Raw genomic sequence first — 18,487 nt, 5'->3', positions numbered from 1 at the left:
TCAATATTATATTTTTTCTTTCATGTTCCAAGCTCTTAAAGAGATTGGATATTGTGCATAGGATGAGTGACTCCATCTAGTATCATCTTGCCAAAGAGATTGAGTGATTTAGACGACATGAGATCCTGTGGCTAGCTTTAGTTGGCGGATAGAGAGGAATGACTTGTAGAGTGTCTGGCTTGACTCAGAGTTAGAGCTTAGGAACAATATTAGACAATGGGTAAAATTTGCATCTTTGAAAATCGTGTGGTTGATTCTGGATACTATTATAACATGTAGCTTGATAATTTTTTGTATCATGTTGAGCAACTTAATATATATGACTGACAATGCTACCGAGGAAATGTGAGCAAGGAAGAGAAAGTTCTTATGGAAAGTGAAGGAAAACAATGGAATAAATCAGATGATAAGCTTAACAGCAGCCATTAACTGACTTAGTTTGAGACAGTGACTAATTGTTGAGCTATTGATGATAGCTAGAGTTCCTAACTAACTTCTCATGGTATCTATTTAACTATCCACATATTTTACGTGTAACTTCTAATTATTACCCTGCGGTATGTCAATATTTCCGTCTTTGAAAGAGTCCTTTTCCCCTAGGTATTATTATGTAATTGACAAAACTTTAGGAATGAATATAATCTTTTGTGAGGCCAATTCAATTAAGAAATGTTATACTTTCTGATTTTCGTCGATATTGACTATTCTGGATTTCAAGTCTTGAAATATAAATCCTGCTGTTGCTGATTGGAGACCCTTTTGTTTTACCTATAAAATGACTTAAGGCTTAAGCAGACTATTGGTGACAAAGTGGATGGGCTTTGCACTTTAGGAATGAAGCATCATCTTTTGTGAGGCCAATTCAATTAAGAAATATTGTACTTTCTTCTTTTGTCAATATTGATTCTGAGTTCAAGTAGGCCCTTAGGAATAGAGGTCAAAGTCTTGAAATCTAAATCTACTGTTGTTGACCCTTTAGTTGGCGGATAGAGAGGAATGACTTAAGCTGACTAATTGAAAATCTGGATGGACTTTGCACTCTGGGCAGAGCTAAGTTATAAGCACTAGCCATATATCAAGGATGAGTAAGAGCATGTAAAGCTACATACGTGCAGGGTAGCTTACTGGTCATTATAGCCCAGTCATTTTTGTTTGTAGTTCTAGGTAAAATGCAGACCAATCACTGTCAAAAGTGATGTCTGTCCTCTTTTTGTTAGCTAGCTTTTTCATTTTTTGTTGTGCTTTAAATTGGTTTATGGATAAATGAAATAGCAGCCTATTATCTTCTTCAGACAAAGAAAGTGGAGAAAAAGAGCCAAAGTTGGCTTAATGATGCAACAAAAGCTGTCCAAATTTTTTTGGTATGGAAGTGTTAGTGAACCAAAAGTTTATAGTGGATATACAACAACAATCACTCCTTTATTCTACTATGTTGGATATGAAGCTCATACACCATATAGTTGTCGCTGACACTATAGACATTATTTTGGTCGGTAATGGTGCAGAATGGTAAAAGTCTAGGCATCTAACTTGATGGTTATGCTACCAAATTTCAGTGTTAGTTGTCTTGTAGATGATTAAACCCTGAGTTACTGCATGCCGAAATCATGCATATCAGTAATTCAGTATATGCCATCGATTTTGAAAACTAAGGATTACCCGATGAAGGGAATACAACATTATATTCAAGCCAACTCTTGTGCATTTTAGTATCTTATTTGTTGTTAAGCATCATTACTTTACATGATGTTTATATTGAAAACTTCTGGTAAAATTGTTTTTATTCAAAGTAGATAACAGGTAGAACTAACAGGATTGCTTTGAATCCAAGTGTTTATATCCAATGTAGTATGCATAAAAAGAAAAAAAGAATGGAAACATTATATCATTCCTTCATGAACTTCACACTTACATTCTCCCTATATGTAATATGCTATACAAAAAGAAAATGCTGGGGAGAAAAGCATAATAGAGTTGGCAACAAGCAGAAGCTAGAAGGTACCCGAAATAGCTGAAAATAAAGTAGTATATAGTTCCAAGACATAGGTATAACATTTTCATATAAATATAATGCAAATGGACTCAAAATTTAATACAACTTCCAAATTTTCACTCATTCTTAATCATTTCTTCCTGTCAAGTTAAAGCTGCTATGGACATTAAAATTTAGACATCGATTACAACATTTTCCAAAGAAGAAAGGAAAATGAGGAGTGAAAAGAATCACAACCTTAGATGAGAATGGTCTTTAAACCAATCACCTTTTCTCATCCCAAATGGCATATACTCTACAACTTGTTCTCACATTTTTAGCAGAAAGATGAAAAGATTTGTTTAGCTGTATAATTGTTTCCTATCTTGCAGAGTCTTGGGCAGCTCTTGATAACTGAGCACTTGGTCTAGGCACTTGAGAACTAGTAATTGGCTTCTGCAATGGCTTCAGAGCAGCCATGATTTCAGCAAATGTTGGTCTCAACGTTGGATCTCTATAGCACACAAAAAGTAACATGTTTAGTCATATATCAAGAGAATCTTTCACAAGCATATAGTTATCACATGCACTAACTGAAAGAAATACATCACCACAAATTAATATATCCACAGCCATAAAAGCATGTTTATACCCTTCAAAAGGTCATATTCATATGTTCTGCATACATTTCTGATGAAACATTTGGATAATATTACGTCTCCAACTGTTTCACCACCTAAACTTTCTCTTAGATGCACCTCACAGTGGTAATACATGAACAACCCAAACAGAATAAAATGCAGCTCAATGCACGAGACTCTCACTTAGTAGGGTCTAGGGATCGTAGAGGTATGCAGCTTTATCCCCAAGCAGAGAGGCTGTTTCAAAGTTTTGAACCCTGACCCATGACCACTAAGCAACGGAATGAAAAGAAAAAATTCTCAACATGTCTACCAGCATTGCCTGATAATATCTGCAACAGCAGGGTCTATATCATCTAGAAACCCACAACACCAACAACCTGCATTGCATTCATTCCTCCCCAGAGTTGCTGCAAAGTAGAGACTCCTATAATATGACCCCATAACTATAAACATCACACCTACAAAATGATTCACAACTTATTATATCATCACAGATGCGGTTCAAAAAGTGGCACAAACCAATGAGCAGATAGGTTTGAGATAGTGGAGCCTCAGAAAAATAATACACAGAATGTTAAGTAAAGGAATATAAAAGAAGAAATTTTTTGGATCAAATTTGAAAATTCCAAATTAGCCATTTCAAAACTAAAACGCAATTGACCAACCTTAAATTCAACTAAAACGAGTATAGTTTCAATTTTCATTAATGGACTTAAGCAAGTATCCATTGAATTTTCATTTGTACAAAGTAGCAAGCTTACATGATATATCATACAGATTAATCTCCCTAGATGGATTCTCCCATTGAATAAGTTCCTTGATTGCTTCTTCAATTTCTAATGTTTGTTGTATGAATGCACTCATGCAAAACCCCAAAGCGCTCAAACTTAGAACAACTTGGTTCCTCAACTCTTCTTCACCTTCAACACCATATAGGTTATCCACAACATTTTTTGAATGTTGGAGATAAGAGCTTGTGTATTTTGCAATCTCATCTTCGCCTAAACTAGAAACCATGCAAATACTAGACTTTGGTGTTCCTCCCATTTCAATATCGTACGTAATGTTCTTCTTCTCAAGCTCCTTTTCAAGAAACTTGAGAGATTTCATTCTGCAAATCTCCCCATAGCTTTTTATAGAAGAGCAAATGTGATCGTTCAAACGTGGAAGGTCACTGTCTAGAATAATGTCATACTCTTCCCGCGATGCCTCACTTATTTGGAATTCTTGGTGTAGGAACTCCAATGCATGAGACCCAAGATGCAATATGTCAACCATTATTGACAATGACCTTAAAAGCTTATTATAGCAAACACTATGGAAAGATGTTAACCAGAAATTTGGTTCTGCTTCTGCTTCTAAAACAAATTTCCTTATCTTTTCAACTTGCATTTTCAGTTTCTTCTGGTTTTCTTCCAAGTTGGTTTTGGCCCCAACATGAAGTAGACTGAACGAGCGAATGGACTCATCAAGTGTGACCAAACTCTTACAGAGCTCAACTTTTGCACATGAAGAAGCTCTTTTGGGCATGAAGAGAAGATCCACAACAATTGAACAAGTTAGGCCAATGAAAGTTTCGATGATCCTTACAATAGCAAACTCACTTGGTTGGCCAAAATTCTTTCTACCCAATATTAGAATAGCTCCAATCACTGCGGAAATCCCACCAGCTGGGCCATACATTTTGCTTCTCTGAAGAAAGCTAGTGAAAATGAACCATGGAAGAAGAGACATAAACCTTATTGGCAAGAATCTCTCAAAGACAAAGCAACCCAACACTCCATACACAGTTCCTAACACAGTGCCTTGAGCTTTGACATTTGCAACTCTAAATGTGGCCTCTCTTCCTGATGCAAAGCTTATGGCTACAGGGAGTGCTGACCAGAACCCATTATTTCTGCTGTATAGTGAGCCCGAGAAAAGTGCAAGTCCCAAAGATAATGAGCACTTAATTGCAGGCATAAGTTTTGGGCTAATTAGTGTTCTAACCCAATTAGCCAACTTTTCTTTACCCTGCAGAGAATTTTCCTTTTTCTGAGTAGGTTGGTATTGTACACTAGTTGGACCTTCGGCCCATGATGTTTTATAGAGGAGTTTGGAGCAGAATAAGTAGAAATAGACTGGTAAACATTGATGTGTTGTTGGAAAGGTGTGAAGGGATTGGAGAAAGTTAGATACGGTTTTTGTACTGGGTTCAGGAACAGTTATTGAACAACCATGCAAGTTGTGTTTGGTTTGTTTTATGGTTAGGCTAACATGTTGTTCAAGGTTATTAAGACCATGTTTGATGTTTTCATCGAGTATGCTAACTGGAAAAGAATTGATTTTCCTTAGAGCCAATTCCATCCCTCTTAAGTAGGTATCTACCTCTTCAAGTCTCTCTTTTGGGCACAAACAATAGGATCCAAAAAGTTTCATTAGAGGGTTCTCCCACCTCATGCCATCCTGGTCAAAGGGAAAGAGAAGAATAAAAGAGTCATGAATGTGAAATCAATGATGTATTTACTTCACACATTTTACAAGTGGAATATATAGGAAAAGTTCATTCTTATAAAAATGAAAAATAGAACATTTGTATAAAAAAATTATAAACTTTTTATCTTTGATAATGTTATATATGAATGTAATATCTATATATTTTGATGTAAATATTTATACATAGTCATTGTATAATCCACAATTTATTTATATTAGATCATGTTAGTCTAGTGGTGTAAGGCTCGCTAGATTTCTTGAATGACAAAAATGTCAAAGGTTTGATTTTAGTGAGTGACATTTGTGAGCAGCCACAAACCAAAAAAAGATTAGTTTCTTGAAGAGTAAGGGTATAGTACCAAACAAGATCATATGTGCATAGATCTTTTTTCTAACTTTATTAGTCTCAAGCATATATCCTCCATCATATTCCTACGTAATGTTTGATGTCTAGTTTTGATGGTTGGTTGAGTGAGTTCATGGGGCTTACTTGGTAGCGTGTAATGATTTGGAGGAGCTTGGTTCGTGTAGTTGCCAGAGAGTGAGCATGGGAGATATATGCGACTGCCAAATTCTTGTCTTCTTCACATATTGCCTTCGTCAAAAGCTTCACCCTTTTTAACGTATTTCTTGTCAGTAGCTTGCAACTCCTTTTCACCTGCACCATATACAAAACAAACGAAGTTCAAAATCCCTTCACTAAATAGGTTATTAGAATCCCACGGTGTAAAGTAATAATATAACAGTAAAGATTTCCATCCATTTGATGTGGAAATTAATTATTGTTTGGTTATATTTATTAAGATTTCATTTCAAAACAAAAAACCAATTGACAATGAGGATTAATGTAATAAGTATTTAAATCATTCTCGAGATAAGTAATATGAGACTTATTTCCGACAATATTTACCTCGTAACATGCAAGACGTGGAAATGGAAGAAGCAAAGATATAACACAAGCAAATACTCCAACTGCGGTGCTAGCTGCCACACGGAGAGGGTGCATGATAGGTTCAGTGTGAACTCCGTTGATATATGTTCCGAAATACACTATTACTATCTGACCAAGTGCTATGCGTTTAGCTACCAAATGTGTTGACTCAGATGGCAGCGCCACCACCAACGTGGCCAGCGCCACCACCAAAGTGGTGGTACCCAAAGAGAACCTACCGGGTCCAATGAGCCATAAGCTAAAAATGGCGGGTCCTATGCTTTGAATAGTGGCATATAGTGCTAGCCAACAACCACGAAATGTGTCACCCAAAGTGGCGTCGTTTATGATGAGAATCACGGCCACGTATGAGAATGCAGGGAAAGCTATAAGGTTTTGAATTGAAGTTGGACCAAAAAGGGTGAGACAACCAACTATGGTGCATGCTAATGCTGTTCTGAACGCAGAGACAAGGCATGCTTTGGCTTCGCCAATGACATGTGGGATCTTAAAGAAGGTCATTTTGTTTTTGGCTTGAAGTGGTGAGAGGTGAGGGCATGGTTGGGTTTTATAAGGAGAGAGTGAGCAAGCACTATCAAGTTAAGTGTTAATACGGTAGTATTTGTTGGGTACGAACTTTCGATCTCCTTCATTTTATTTACAATTATCAAACTACTTTATAACTTTATTTTTTATTTACTGTGAGTGAGACTTGAATCTATATTCGCATTCTCCATCATCAACCATTAAGATAAGGATCCTCTGTCCAAAAAAATCATGTCTTCATGTCCTTCACCAATAGTTTTTCTCAAAATAATATAAAATATCAATTTATGTTTTTATATTTTCTTTTCTCAATTAATTGACACATTTTGATTGATTTGGTACACCATTAGGGACACCAATGAGTACAGGAGATTTTGCATCCCAAAATGTTGAAATGTGATAATACATGCAATTGAGATCCCTGTGGTTGATAGAGAGTTGAGACCACATGTTTTAATAGTTTATATCAATAAGGAATGATTATTATTAGTGCATGATTTTAAAATTTGGTGAATTCTACGACGCATGACTTATTACGTCAAGTTGGAAATTTAATCTTAACAGTGGTTAACACATAAAATAAGGATAATTTACTAAACAAAGCAAAAATTATTGTTTTGAGCGGTTTAAATAAAATTAACTTGTGTGGATACCTACACTAAATAATTTGTTTTTTTGGAAAAATTCACCTATAAATTGAAAGTTTCTGTTACATTAATTTTTATTTTATTACTACATTAGATTATTTCATTCATTTCAATTACGAATAAAATAAATAAATAACTATAATTTAAGAATGAGATTTTACTATTTAATATTAAGACATAAAGAATAGATATATGATGATAATATAAAAATTTAATGATTATATTATTTTCTCTTTAATTTAATGATTACATCCATAAAAATTACGTACATTTCATATAATGTTATACGTGGTCTAAGTATTTCATATAAAGTTTTATTCTGTTTGGACTAGGTAGGGTAATTGTATTCCAGGAGGTTGTCATAATTGATAAGCACTCTCACTTTTAATTTCAAAGAATGATATGTACTAGATAGATGAAAATCACATGTCTTTAGTATCTTATTCCATGTTCCAAGCCAATCATATATTAACACATGAATAAAATAAAAATTGTAAAAGCAAAAAGTAATAAAATAGAACATTCACATGAGACACAATTTGAGACAGGTGATCTCCATGTCTCCTGATGGTGACTTTTGTTTTGTCCCTTTTTAACTGTAATTAAGTAATAATACACGAGTTGTAATTTGTTAATAATTTTTCAAACAGAAAGCAGAGAAAGCTCCTTTTCTAATCCACGCTTTACTTTTCATATATTAGGATTTGATATGTAAATATGTTAGTGCCCGTCAAGCTTTACCTAATTAAGTCATATCACAATATTATAGAAAATTTCCCATAAACTTTATAGTGTATGCTTGTGGGCATCATTGGTTGATTTTCATAGTTGATTGTAATACTCTATGATCAAATCCTGACTTTATTTTTATATGTGAGTAAAATTCGACATAATTTTTTCTCCTCATGTTTGGGTTTCATGGTTGATTGAAATACTCTGTGATCAAATCCTGATTTATTTGTTATAATGTTACAATTAAGATTTATAATATAAAGTAGAAAAGAAGAAGAGCTTTTGCTGGTAAGCATCTAAAACTTATCATTTTGAACGAAAAAACAATAAAATTAGGCTAACGAGTAAGTGTATTTGATGAGAAAACAAATATATACTCTATATATATAGCTAAGAATTACCAGCAATTCTTAGTTAAATCATATATAATTTATTGCAAAATATTTAAATTATTATGTCACATTTAAATTATTAGCTAGATATATAATCCGTGCATATATCCTTCTTTGATAACTTATTGCAAAAGTTTAAATCATTATTTCACATGTAAGCTTGTGGAATTCATAATAGAAATACATAATTTTTAAAAATGTTTTTCATATATACAAAATCATGATATCAACTCCTAAAAAATAATAAAAGCGGTAAACTGTGCTCACCCAAAAATATCTTGCACTCTTGTGACAACTTATAAGTCTTATGCATGTTATGTTCAAACTTCAAAGTTTTGCTATAAACAAATTTTCTGTAGTATACACCAAGTTTTTCCTGAAAATTATAATATCCTAACCTTAAATTTGGCTTCAGTGACCCAAAAAACCATTAGACTCAAGAAATGCATAATGATGGGATTAAAAGTGGGAAATCCTTAGATATCCACTCACCTTAATTTCCATTCCAGAGTTGAAGAGACTGTTTCCCTTCAGAAGGAGGAAGAGTCATTTTGATCAACCTTAGTGCACTTATCAAAAGGAAAATGTTTTTAATATACCCCAAAAAAAGTACGTACATGGGATATAATATTAAATACTTTTTGACCTTTTAACGAAATCAGATACATATACTGATCTTCAAATCTTATTAGTAAAATTTGAATTTTAACCTTATAGATAATGTCTATTAGAAAATATAAGTTCATTATGATCAACCATATTTAGTGATATCATACATAATAAAAGTATATAGAAATGCTATCAAATAATTCTTTAATTTTATCTATCATACAAATTCAAATAACACGAGTGCTTATCAAATATAGTAGTCCTAGAATGCAATATTTCTAGAACGATCTGATACCATAATATGACAAAAAGGATATAAAAAAGTAAGGTGTGTATTTGCTCATATTACACTATCATTACCTTTAGGAAGCAAAAAATGTTTTCTTAATTGGAAACTATGAAACAGTCCCTTCTATGTTCATCATTGTGTAGCCATGGTGGAATCTTATGTAAGAAAATCGTGTACGAGTGTGTGCTCTTCGTTAAATAATAGTTCCCTCCAATTTCCATGCTCTATATATATTTGGAGAAATTGTGCTACATTCATCTTAGTGAGGTGACAAAGTAAGAGTAAACATGTATAAAATATTAACTTTTTTGTTGAAAAATATTGACTATTGATATGATAAAAAATGTCAACATCTAAAATGATAGGTGTAAATGTATATCGCCCCGTTTTGTTATTTTCTTTCAAATTTCAGTATATTATATGTTCTATTTTTAATGTATTTCCTCTTTTCCTGAATTTAGCATTCTTTTGAAAAAATTGATATTATGTAAGTTTAGTTTTGCAACTATATCGTCTCTCTTCTACCTTTGGACTGGTCAAAGATGATTACCTACAGAATAGTAGTAATTCATTAGTGGAAATTATACTTAGTAAGATGAATGAACGAAGCTGACCAATGCAAGATGATTAAACCGTGTCTTAATTACTCACAAATTTTTCAGTAATAATCATATCTTGTTTTTAGATGTAATTATGTTCTGAACTAAAACTACACTAGTTGAAGCTGCTTTAATGTATTGCATAATGAAGACGTGTTTGGATAAATAACTTAAAGAGTAAATTACATTGACACCTCTGAGTTTTAGTGAAATTACATAATTTATCCCTCATTTTTTTACACCTACACTAACCCCTATTTTTTATACTTTCATTACATTAATCACCCTTACATGAGAAATAAGTGTAATATCTTAAACAAAAAATGTGATAAATGCAATTAAGTTAAACAAAACATGATATATTATGGACACAAGTATAAATAATATACAAATCAATGTATTTTATTATTTTTGGTTCGTTATGATATATTACAAGAGCGATTTAAACAATATCTCTTTAGAATTTTTGATGCATTCTGTAACAAAAAATAATAAAGATACATTTATTTGTATATTATTTGGACTTGTCTCCATAATATATCATGTTTTGTTTCACTTAATTGCATTTATCACATTTTTTCTTTCACTTATTTCTCATGCAGGGGTGGTGACTGTAATGAAAGTATAAAAAATAAGGGGTTTATGTAGATGTAAAAACATGATGGTGGTTTATGTAATTTCACTAAAAGTCAGGGGGTGTCAGTGTAATTTACTCTAACTTGAGTGTTTATTTTGTACACTTTTCTAGAATAATAGAATAAGAGAGAAGAGCTTACATGTTATTCCCTTAAAGCTTATTTTATGAGTGAATCTCTCTCAAATAATGGAGAGATACGTGACTTTTTCCTTTATATTTTAAGAATAAAAGTGTAATATCATTTTAATAAAAAGATATAAATGTCAATGTAAGTTGTTTTTTCTTTACTTTTACAAAGCACTTCCCTCTCCATTGTCTCACTCTTATCTCATATAGTTACGTACTTACATGGAATAGGGATTCTCTTCATTAATTAATGGAGAAGCAAGTATTTCAATTACTTCATATTTTTAATGACAAATATGTTATTTTAGTATACTTATAATGATAGATGTGTCATTATATGTTAGATTTTCTTTCGTTTTTTAATCATTTGCCTCTCCATTAATGGATAGGATCCATATTCAGTTGCATGGGACTAGGATCCATACTCAGTTGCATGGGCCTAAAAATATTTTAAAATCTGAACCATCAATTTTTTTTAAGTTCACGTGTCACAATCTTATGTGATAGAGGATCCATTTTCATTTACATGATGCCAATTAAGCTCGTTGATATCTCCCCATATTGTAACTAAAGATAAAACCTTAAATAAAGCAAATAATTTTGAAATGTAGCCAAATACAGACAACAAACTCAAAGAAATTATGTATCACCAAGGTAAAAATGGAATTTGACCAATTTAAGACAGCGTTCTGTTGTTGAGTTAATTTACCTTGCGAGATTTTTCTTTTGGTTTCAAGATTCAAAATTGGGAATTATCACTCTTTCTACAGTTAACTCAGGGCACCCTTTAAAGTTTAAACGATTGCTGGGAACAGTTAAATGAGTGAATTAAGCTATTCTGGATAAAATATTGAGAAATACTGTCTGAAATAGTGGGAGGTATAACATTTCTCTATAACATTTAGCTAGGCAACAATATATTCAGAACATGGGATACCTAGCTGTTATTACTGAAGGAAGAATCTTCCAAGTTTAGTACCTACTACCTAGTACAATTAAAAATCCTGGGTTGTCTATAACTATACTTATAGTTTAATGTAAGGCTTAATGTATATCCACAAAGAAGGCAGAGTTACCATGTAAATAACATCTCAATCTAGTTATTACAAACCCCTTTAGCGATCAAACGATGTAATAATCAAAGAAACAATTTTATGGAGTAACGTGAAATCTTCGATATGATTTTATTTGTAGTGCAACTCTGCAAGCCATAAGTATACTCTCAGCAGATTCCAGTAGGTGGTGGCCTCGTGTTATAGGCTGTCCTTTTATGTGTGCAATTTATATGTGTGCAAGTCATAACTGTAGATCTTTTATATGAAAAATCTTAAACACTGGGCCACCACCGTTTGGATTATGCCACCTAATTCAAACATACACATTCATACTACAGGGTTTCTCTTGAAATTTATTCACCCAGGGAAAAAAATATTCGGCAAATCGTACATTACGATGGCAAACGTAGACTACCAGGATCATATATTCCAGCACCAACAGCTATGAAAACCCAAAACACGATAATACTTACTATAGCGGATCTCAGCAACTGGTCATGGTTGCTGTTTTGGTGGCGATCTAATTGATCAGATGGATGCAGTGATGTAGAAGCCTCATTGTCACTGATATCTGCCCCACTATTAATCCTGCTAGTCCCACTTGCATGAGGTTGCAGCATATCCCACTTGCCAATTTTAGAACATTTCATGCAAGTGCAGCTGCCTCCAAGATATGATGGTAGTGTCGGTAGATTGTCATGAAGAACCTTATGATACATATCTCCGTGTATTTTCAACTTTTTCCTAGTCGCCGGCTTTAAAACCTATTATTCAAATGCTCAAATTATTTCATTTACAAAAAGCACAAATTCTACAGTGATACTGTCAATATTAGAACAGATAAGAAACTGAAAACATAGGCTATCATCTGGAATTGGTGAGTTGCACAAAATGTCTTAATCAAACAATTAATTCAATAGCCATATGCTCCATGATCACCAACTTGATAATCTTCCGTCTTCGTTGCTAAGGCTGAATAAACAGAAAGGAGAGTTTACCTGAATAAAAGTTTGAGCAATTACACGAACAAATGCCGGAAGTCGTATGACAAATAAACAACCAAGACGATTAGGAAAGTGATCTTGCAGAAGGGAAGAACAAGACCTCATCATTTTCATGGGAATTTTCAATGGAGATAACCTTTCACAATCCACCAACACTGTAATTTCAGGGTTGTCAGCATCAACCAAGTTTAAGACTCCGTATTCTACCTGTGATACTGAAGCAAAGACCATTGGATGCCATTAAACTAAAGCATAAAAGTAAAAGCGAGGAGAACTGAACTTACTTATGTTTGGTAGAGAGAAGGAACTAACACATGCAAGGATAGGAGGGAGACATTGCTGTCTCAAATAAAGCAAATAATAGAACTAATGGTAAGAAAAAGGTAATACCGCAACTGCAAAAGAAAAACATACTTATTGCCTGAGCAAATAGAGATCTATCTTTAGATGCCAATGAGCTACAAGCTAGCCCAAGCCTTACAATGAGGCAAGGTCTGTGCATCACATCAAAGCCATGCCAGAACACCATATTTGACCACAATTCCAGCTCCTCTCCTGAAAAAATTCTGTAACTCTCCCGCCAGCGTATTGTCTTCATGATTGAGGTGAGAAAGCATGAAAAGTCATTATTAGAAGCTGTGTAAAATCTGTGGAGCTCTTCATCATTGATTCTGCATAAACACCACTAAATCATGGTCCGCTGCAACAGGAGAAACCAAGAAATATGCAAGTAAATATGCTATTGCTATCTAATACAGCAACTCTGGACATTATTTCATAACTTGCCTCAAGGAGCACAAGAATATAAAATCAAAATGAGAAAACAATATATAATTGCCATAGAGTTATTAATCATTATTAATAGTTGCATTATTTACAAGACTACAACTATATACTGTTGGATAGTGATAAACACTGGTATCAAAAGAAGTTTTGAAAAGAAAGAATTTGTAAAGGAAATGCCCCTAACCAGAATCAATTTGATTCTGCTAGGGTTCTAATGAAGAATTTTATTGAATTAGAATGTAGAATAGAAGAGAATAGAGCACAATGGATCCCACGATCCTCCCCTGTTACTGATTCCTCAATCAGTGACTTTTCCCTCTAAAAAACTAACTAACTTCCCCTAACAACTTTCTATTTATAGAAATAGAGATAACTACCTAACTACCCAAGGGTATAATAGGTAAGTTTGGTTATTTTACTTCAACCAAACTCCCCTCTTGCCCCTTTTGTATACATTTGTCACCCTTGGCCTGGATTGAGCCTTATCAGATAGTTAACAAATTCAGAAGTTGGTGATGAATATCCAGAGTGTCTGAATTGAATTTTACTTGCTGAAAAATAATTATTTAACATAGTCAACTCTGGAAAGAGACAAAACACAATTGCTGATAAATTGCTATTCTTTTGTGTTTTTTTAATTTCCCAAATCATGAGAAAGGGGCAAATCTTCACAATCAACATAAATCACAAATGACTGAAATGACATGAACGAGTATCATGAATTATTCACATAATAGTAACCATCAAATACCTTTCTGGCAAAATGATCCCTTGATTTTCCAGCTCCTGATTGAGTTGAGTCAACCAGTTCTCATATTCTGAAACTTCAGAAGCTCTCTCAGAGTTGCTGCAAAATCCATGAAAATGTAAGTAAGAACTAGAAGCCTGAACAGAATATGTAAAACATGAAGATGATAATTTCTTATTAGTCATAATATCATTAGAAAAAGATTTGAAAAAAAACAGAATTGACTTTACAAAACTGGTTAATTTAGGGTGGCTGCAGAGTGTAGTGACTTTAGTTTAATATCAGAGAATCATACATCTGAAATAAATATCATAGTCTAACAGTCAGATAACCTCTAGCAAATATGAGTTGAAAGGTTAATAACAATAATAATTCAATCAGCAAAAGTTAATATAGTCATCACAGTTCTGAAAACTGAAGTACAAATATATAGATTTCTGATGTGCCATTCTTAGCTCGGCAAGTATTATAATCAGAGTGCACACTATACAGGGTTAAATAGCACAGATAAACCTTAGTGTGAAGCTTCAGATCATATACCCTGTATTAGAATTAGCTTGCACAGGAGACAGTTCCGCAGATAGTTCTGAATCATGGGAATCAGGAATACCATCTGACGTTTCATCACTACATTGCGAATGTTGATCAGCAAAAGCTGTTGCAATCGAAAGGACTAGTAATGGCCGTGATAGTACCTGGAAGCAGAGAGATTTATTACATATCTGCTCTCGTGAATATAGCTAAACTTGATATATTAGATAAAGGGAAAAGACAAACTAAGATAGAAATCCTTAACTTGATTTTTCCTGAACCATTTAGTAAAAGGGGGCAGGGAGACTAACATCAGGTATCTATGATTGCCAATGATGAAATAATAACATAAGCTTGAATAGCTTTCAAAAATGTTCTTACAAAGGCAATAATAATATATTTCTTAATGGCCGTTGGCTACTTTTGGTTTGGGGCTAAAAGAGGAGGAAATTTAAGGGAGTAATCTTTTATGGATTTAGGCATGTTTGGTTGGCAAGTAAAAAAACGATAAGAATTATTGGAGAGTAAACATCACTCTTTTTTTGGCATTACATTTTACCTGGAGTTTGAGTGGTCTAAAATTTCAATCTCTTACTTCACTTTTTAAGGTCTCTTGAACTCCTACCAATATGAGTTTTTCTTCTCTATCTCTTAACTGCTGGAGTGTTGGTCTCACGTAGAGTCTGACTGAGGCCACACAAGCACTCTCTCTCTCTCTCTCAACTTCTATAGTGCTAGTCTCACATATGAGCTTAACTGAGACATATCAAGCACTCCCCTTGGGGATGAATGACTCAACATATCTGTTATTGTGTTCTACACGTTGGCTAAAATTCCTATGAGAGAGTGACTGAAAACATTTGATTTTCCTTTGGCAGTTTTCATTTGTCTACCAAGCATATATAACTTTTTAGGCAGAGCAACCTTCACTCCCTTAAATTTCGTTTCAGAAATTTTTGTACTAGGCAATAATTCCTCCATAAGTTTTAAAGGTGAGCCAAACGTATAAGATATTAGAAGCCATCAACAAAGTATTCCCAAATATGTCCTTGTAGCACACACGTATAGACAACATCTAAGACTCCAAAACTATGCTCCTAGATTATTCAATTTTACAAAACCTTCAGAAAGCTATAATCACAAACCTGCATACTTTTGACCAAACCCTTGAAGGGTGCCCATCTCTGAATCCATTTAAATGGTGGATAGACAAGGATCTGTAAACCTTGTAAACCTCTCCATACAAATGGAAATCTAGTCTTGGAGCACCTCCTTACAATCTCTAATGTAGCAACTTCAAGTATAAAAAATGTGGCACGACCAACAACACTGCTGCCAAAGTCACCATGGGTCAACGAAACAAGTTGTTCATAATTTTTCTTAGCAAAACCTTTAGGGCGTGATGCAACCAGTAGTTTCTTGTACGTGTTTGTACCGGAGATGGCAGCACTGCTTGGTTTAGAGCTCATGCTCAGGTTACCATAGTCCACCGTGTCTCCCATGTAAACCGATGGCAGGTTAATATCTCTGCCAATCAACACAACAGGAAAAATATCTTTAACGATACAATAATTAACATAAAATCATGTGTCCTCAAAGTTCAAAGTAAAAAATATCAATTAATCAAGGATTAACCTAATTGTGTTCTATTTGGCATAGAAAGTAACAAAATCGGAATTTGAATACCACAATTTATTGGTAACCAGAAATAAGTAAATATCTAAACATAATAACAATTTCAAAATCAATTATATATGCACAACAATCACACAATCTTGAAAAACAAACATTTTTTATCAAAAGAATCTGCAAATTACGAACCAACCATAAATGATATAGAATCCTAAACTATGAAATATATTCCTTAATATTCATAAGCAAACGCAAAACAATTACATAGTTGCAACTCAACACGGATCCTATACTCTATGCAAATGTCTACGCAGATGTGAAGCTTTTTAAAATTAAAATATGAAACATATACATGACGAAAACAAATAACAGCAAAACTTGACTCGGAAATAATATGATTTAGAATTATAAATTCGTCATGAGATCCGATTGATATTAAAAAGCATTATATAATATAAAGATCAATTATCACGAATTTAGAAATAACGAAAAGAGTGATATGAATGAATAAGTATTAAAATCCTTACTAAAAACGATTGAAAGGTTTTCCAAAAAGGTTAAAGTGTTGGGAATGAGAGTGAAATTGATAAAACGATGAAGCAAATGGTGCTTCACTTTCCGAGTTCAGCTGAGTTGGGACGGGAACATGATTCTGAGTCGATGGGGACGTGGACGGTCTAGATCTATTGTTTCAGATTTGATACTATAAACATCAACCATCGTGTTATTCATCCACCGTACAAATTACAAAATAATAATTCGGAGGAAAATATTGTTTTTTCACCTTTTTGGTAGGTATGTTTTTAAAACAGTACTAAGCAATTTAAGAAAGTAAGGGTGCATTTTAAAAATAGTTCATTCTTTTTTAATATCTTGATTATATTTTTTAGTTGCTTTTTTTTGTTATCTTTTTTAGTTGCTTATTGTTATCTTTAAAATAATACTAAATTCATGTAAGAAAATTTATTTAGATTGTGACTCTTAATACACGATATACATCAATTTTATTCATATGTTAATATAAAAAATTGGTTGGTAACATGTTTTAATGGGCTTCTGAACAACTGGGTTGATTCTGCAGGTAAGGGTGATGCTTAGTACCGAAGAAGACAAAGAAAATCATTAAATAAATAAGTAAATACAAGTTTGTCCCAAAATTGTGTCTCAACTCTCAAACCATATTTATTCTAATAAAATTGTCACACCTAATAAAAAATAACACTATTTTAGCTTTATTTCCTAGTTATCAATTTTTTTATTATGTATCACACTTTTATTGAATAGGAACAAAGTTTGAGATACACTTTTAGAATAATTGATCTAAATTTCACACAAGTACTCTCATGAGATTTATGAAGGTGATTATTGGGTTGGATGAAGGATAAATGTATGTAATCTTACCAGAATGTAGAAGTTAGTTTTAACTTATAATAACCTCTAGGTTATTAGACATCAACTTATTGTAATATGTGTCTAAAGTATGAAGTTATCTTTAAGCTTTCTTTCTTGTCTTTAGCTGACTCGACCAATGTAGTTTGCACTAGAAATCAGTTAGTTTTTTTTCATGTTTTGGGCTTTTGCTTTGCTCACAAAACTTTTAAAAAATATTCTCAGAATAAGGACACATTCTAAAATATGCAATTAGTAGTGAAATTATCCTTAAGCCTTTTAACCTGTTAAATTTATATTTACGAACAAATTAAGGATAGATACATTTTATTTAGTCACTATGGCCATGTCAAAGCAAGTCATAATTATTTTCTATTGTCAAAGCATGTCATAATTATTTTTTAGTCCCTACCTCTATTTACAGACAATAAACTTAGCTTTGCAAGTAAAAGATTTTCATCATGAGTGGCATATAAGTCTAGTAGATTTAGATAATCTCTAGCAATTGTTGGAGCCTGGAGTCTTAAGTTTCAGAGTGATTCTAGAAAATAAAGAGAAATAAGAGAGAAAAAAGTTAGAAAATAATTTTGTGTATTAGACTCCAAGCCTTAAACAATTGTTGGAGAGGTACAGTAGCCGAAGAAGATTGAAGTCTAAGTGTGGTTGTCTATAATGCTAGCTATAGCGCATTTGGAACATATTTTCTGTTCATTACTCTACAGTATTGCTCAAAATTAGATTCT

At 33.1% G+C, this 18,487-nt stretch overlaps 2 protein-coding genes and 1 long non-coding RNA gene across 5 annotated transcripts; 1 reads left to right on the top strand and 2 right to left on the bottom strand.

Moving 5' to 3' along the window:
* Nucleotides 1,597–18,110, top strand: LOC109351604. Its single transcript, XR_002108245.1, has 3 exons — nucleotides 1,597–1,720; nucleotides 13,587–13,588; nucleotides 18,100–18,110. It is a non-coding gene; the product is annotated as an uncharacterized LOC109351604 (long non-coding RNA).
* LOC109351602 lies at nucleotides 3,311–6,603 on the bottom strand. The gene is made up of 3 exons (XM_019593103.1): nucleotides 6,002–6,603; nucleotides 5,582–5,749; nucleotides 3,311–5,061 (listed from the first exon to the last, which is right to left on the bottom strand). Exons 1-3 carry the CDS (start codon nucleotides 6,542–6,544, stop codon nucleotides 3,352–3,354), a joined length of 2,421 nt encoding a protein of 806 aa, XP_019448648.1. The 5' UTR covers nucleotides 6,545–6,603; the 3' UTR covers nucleotides 3,311–3,351.
* Nucleotides 11,609–16,989, bottom strand: LOC109351598. Of its 3 annotated transcripts, none has more exons than XM_019593095.1 (7): nucleotides 16,883–16,989; nucleotides 15,869–16,250; nucleotides 14,733–14,887; nucleotides 14,196–14,300; nucleotides 13,073–13,329; nucleotides 12,653–12,873; nucleotides 11,609–12,418 (listed from the first exon to the last, which is right to left on the bottom strand). In XM_019593095.1, exons 2-7 carry the CDS (start codon nucleotides 16,223–16,225, stop codon nucleotides 12,047–12,049), a joined length of 1,467 nt encoding a protein of 488 aa, XP_019448640.1. In that variant the 5' UTR covers nucleotides 16,226–16,250; nucleotides 16,883–16,989; the 3' UTR covers nucleotides 11,609–12,046. The 3 variants fall into 3 exon arrangements, with proteins under 3 accessions (XP_019448640.1, XP_019448642.1, XP_019448641.1); XM_019593097.1 differs by having other exon boundaries at nucleotides 14,196–14,291; nucleotides 16,883–16,988; XM_019593096.1 differs by lacking the exon at nucleotides 16,883–16,989 and adding an exon at nucleotides 16,733–16,853.

The sequence above is a fragment of the Lupinus angustifolius genome, chromosome LG07 (assembly GCF_001865875.1).
Source record: "Lupinus angustifolius cultivar Tanjil chromosome LG07, LupAngTanjil_v1.0, whole genome shotgun sequence".
Lineage (NCBI taxonomy): Eukaryota > Viridiplantae > Streptophyta > Magnoliopsida > Fabales > Fabaceae > Lupinus > Lupinus angustifolius.
This window is presented reverse-complemented; position numbering and strand designations above follow the sequence as displayed.

Coding starts and splice junctions, on each gene's coding strand:
- LOC109351602 (XM_019593103.1), bottom strand. CDS start 6,544: ATGACCTTCTTTAAGATCCCACATGTCATTGGCGAAGCCAAAGCATGC. Junction 5,750..6,001: donor CACGTCTTGCATGTTACGAG/GTAAATATTGTC, acceptor TATATGGTGCAG/GTGAAAAGGAGTTGCAAGCT. Junction 5,062..5,581: donor AAATCATTACACGCTACCAA/GTAAGCCCCATG, acceptor CCCTTTGACCAG/GATGGCATGAGGTGGGAGAA.
- LOC109351598 (XM_019593095.1), bottom strand. CDS start 16,225: ATGGGAGACACGGTGGACTATGGTAACCTGAGCATGAGCTCTAAACCA. Junction 13,330..14,195: donor GGGATCATTTTGCCAGAAAG/GTATTTGATGGT, acceptor GTGTTTATGCAG/AATCAATGATGAAGAGCTCC. Junction 12,419..12,652: donor TTGCTCAAACTTTTATTCAG/GTAAACTCTCCT, acceptor TTTGAATAATAG/GTTTTAAAGCCGGCGACTAG.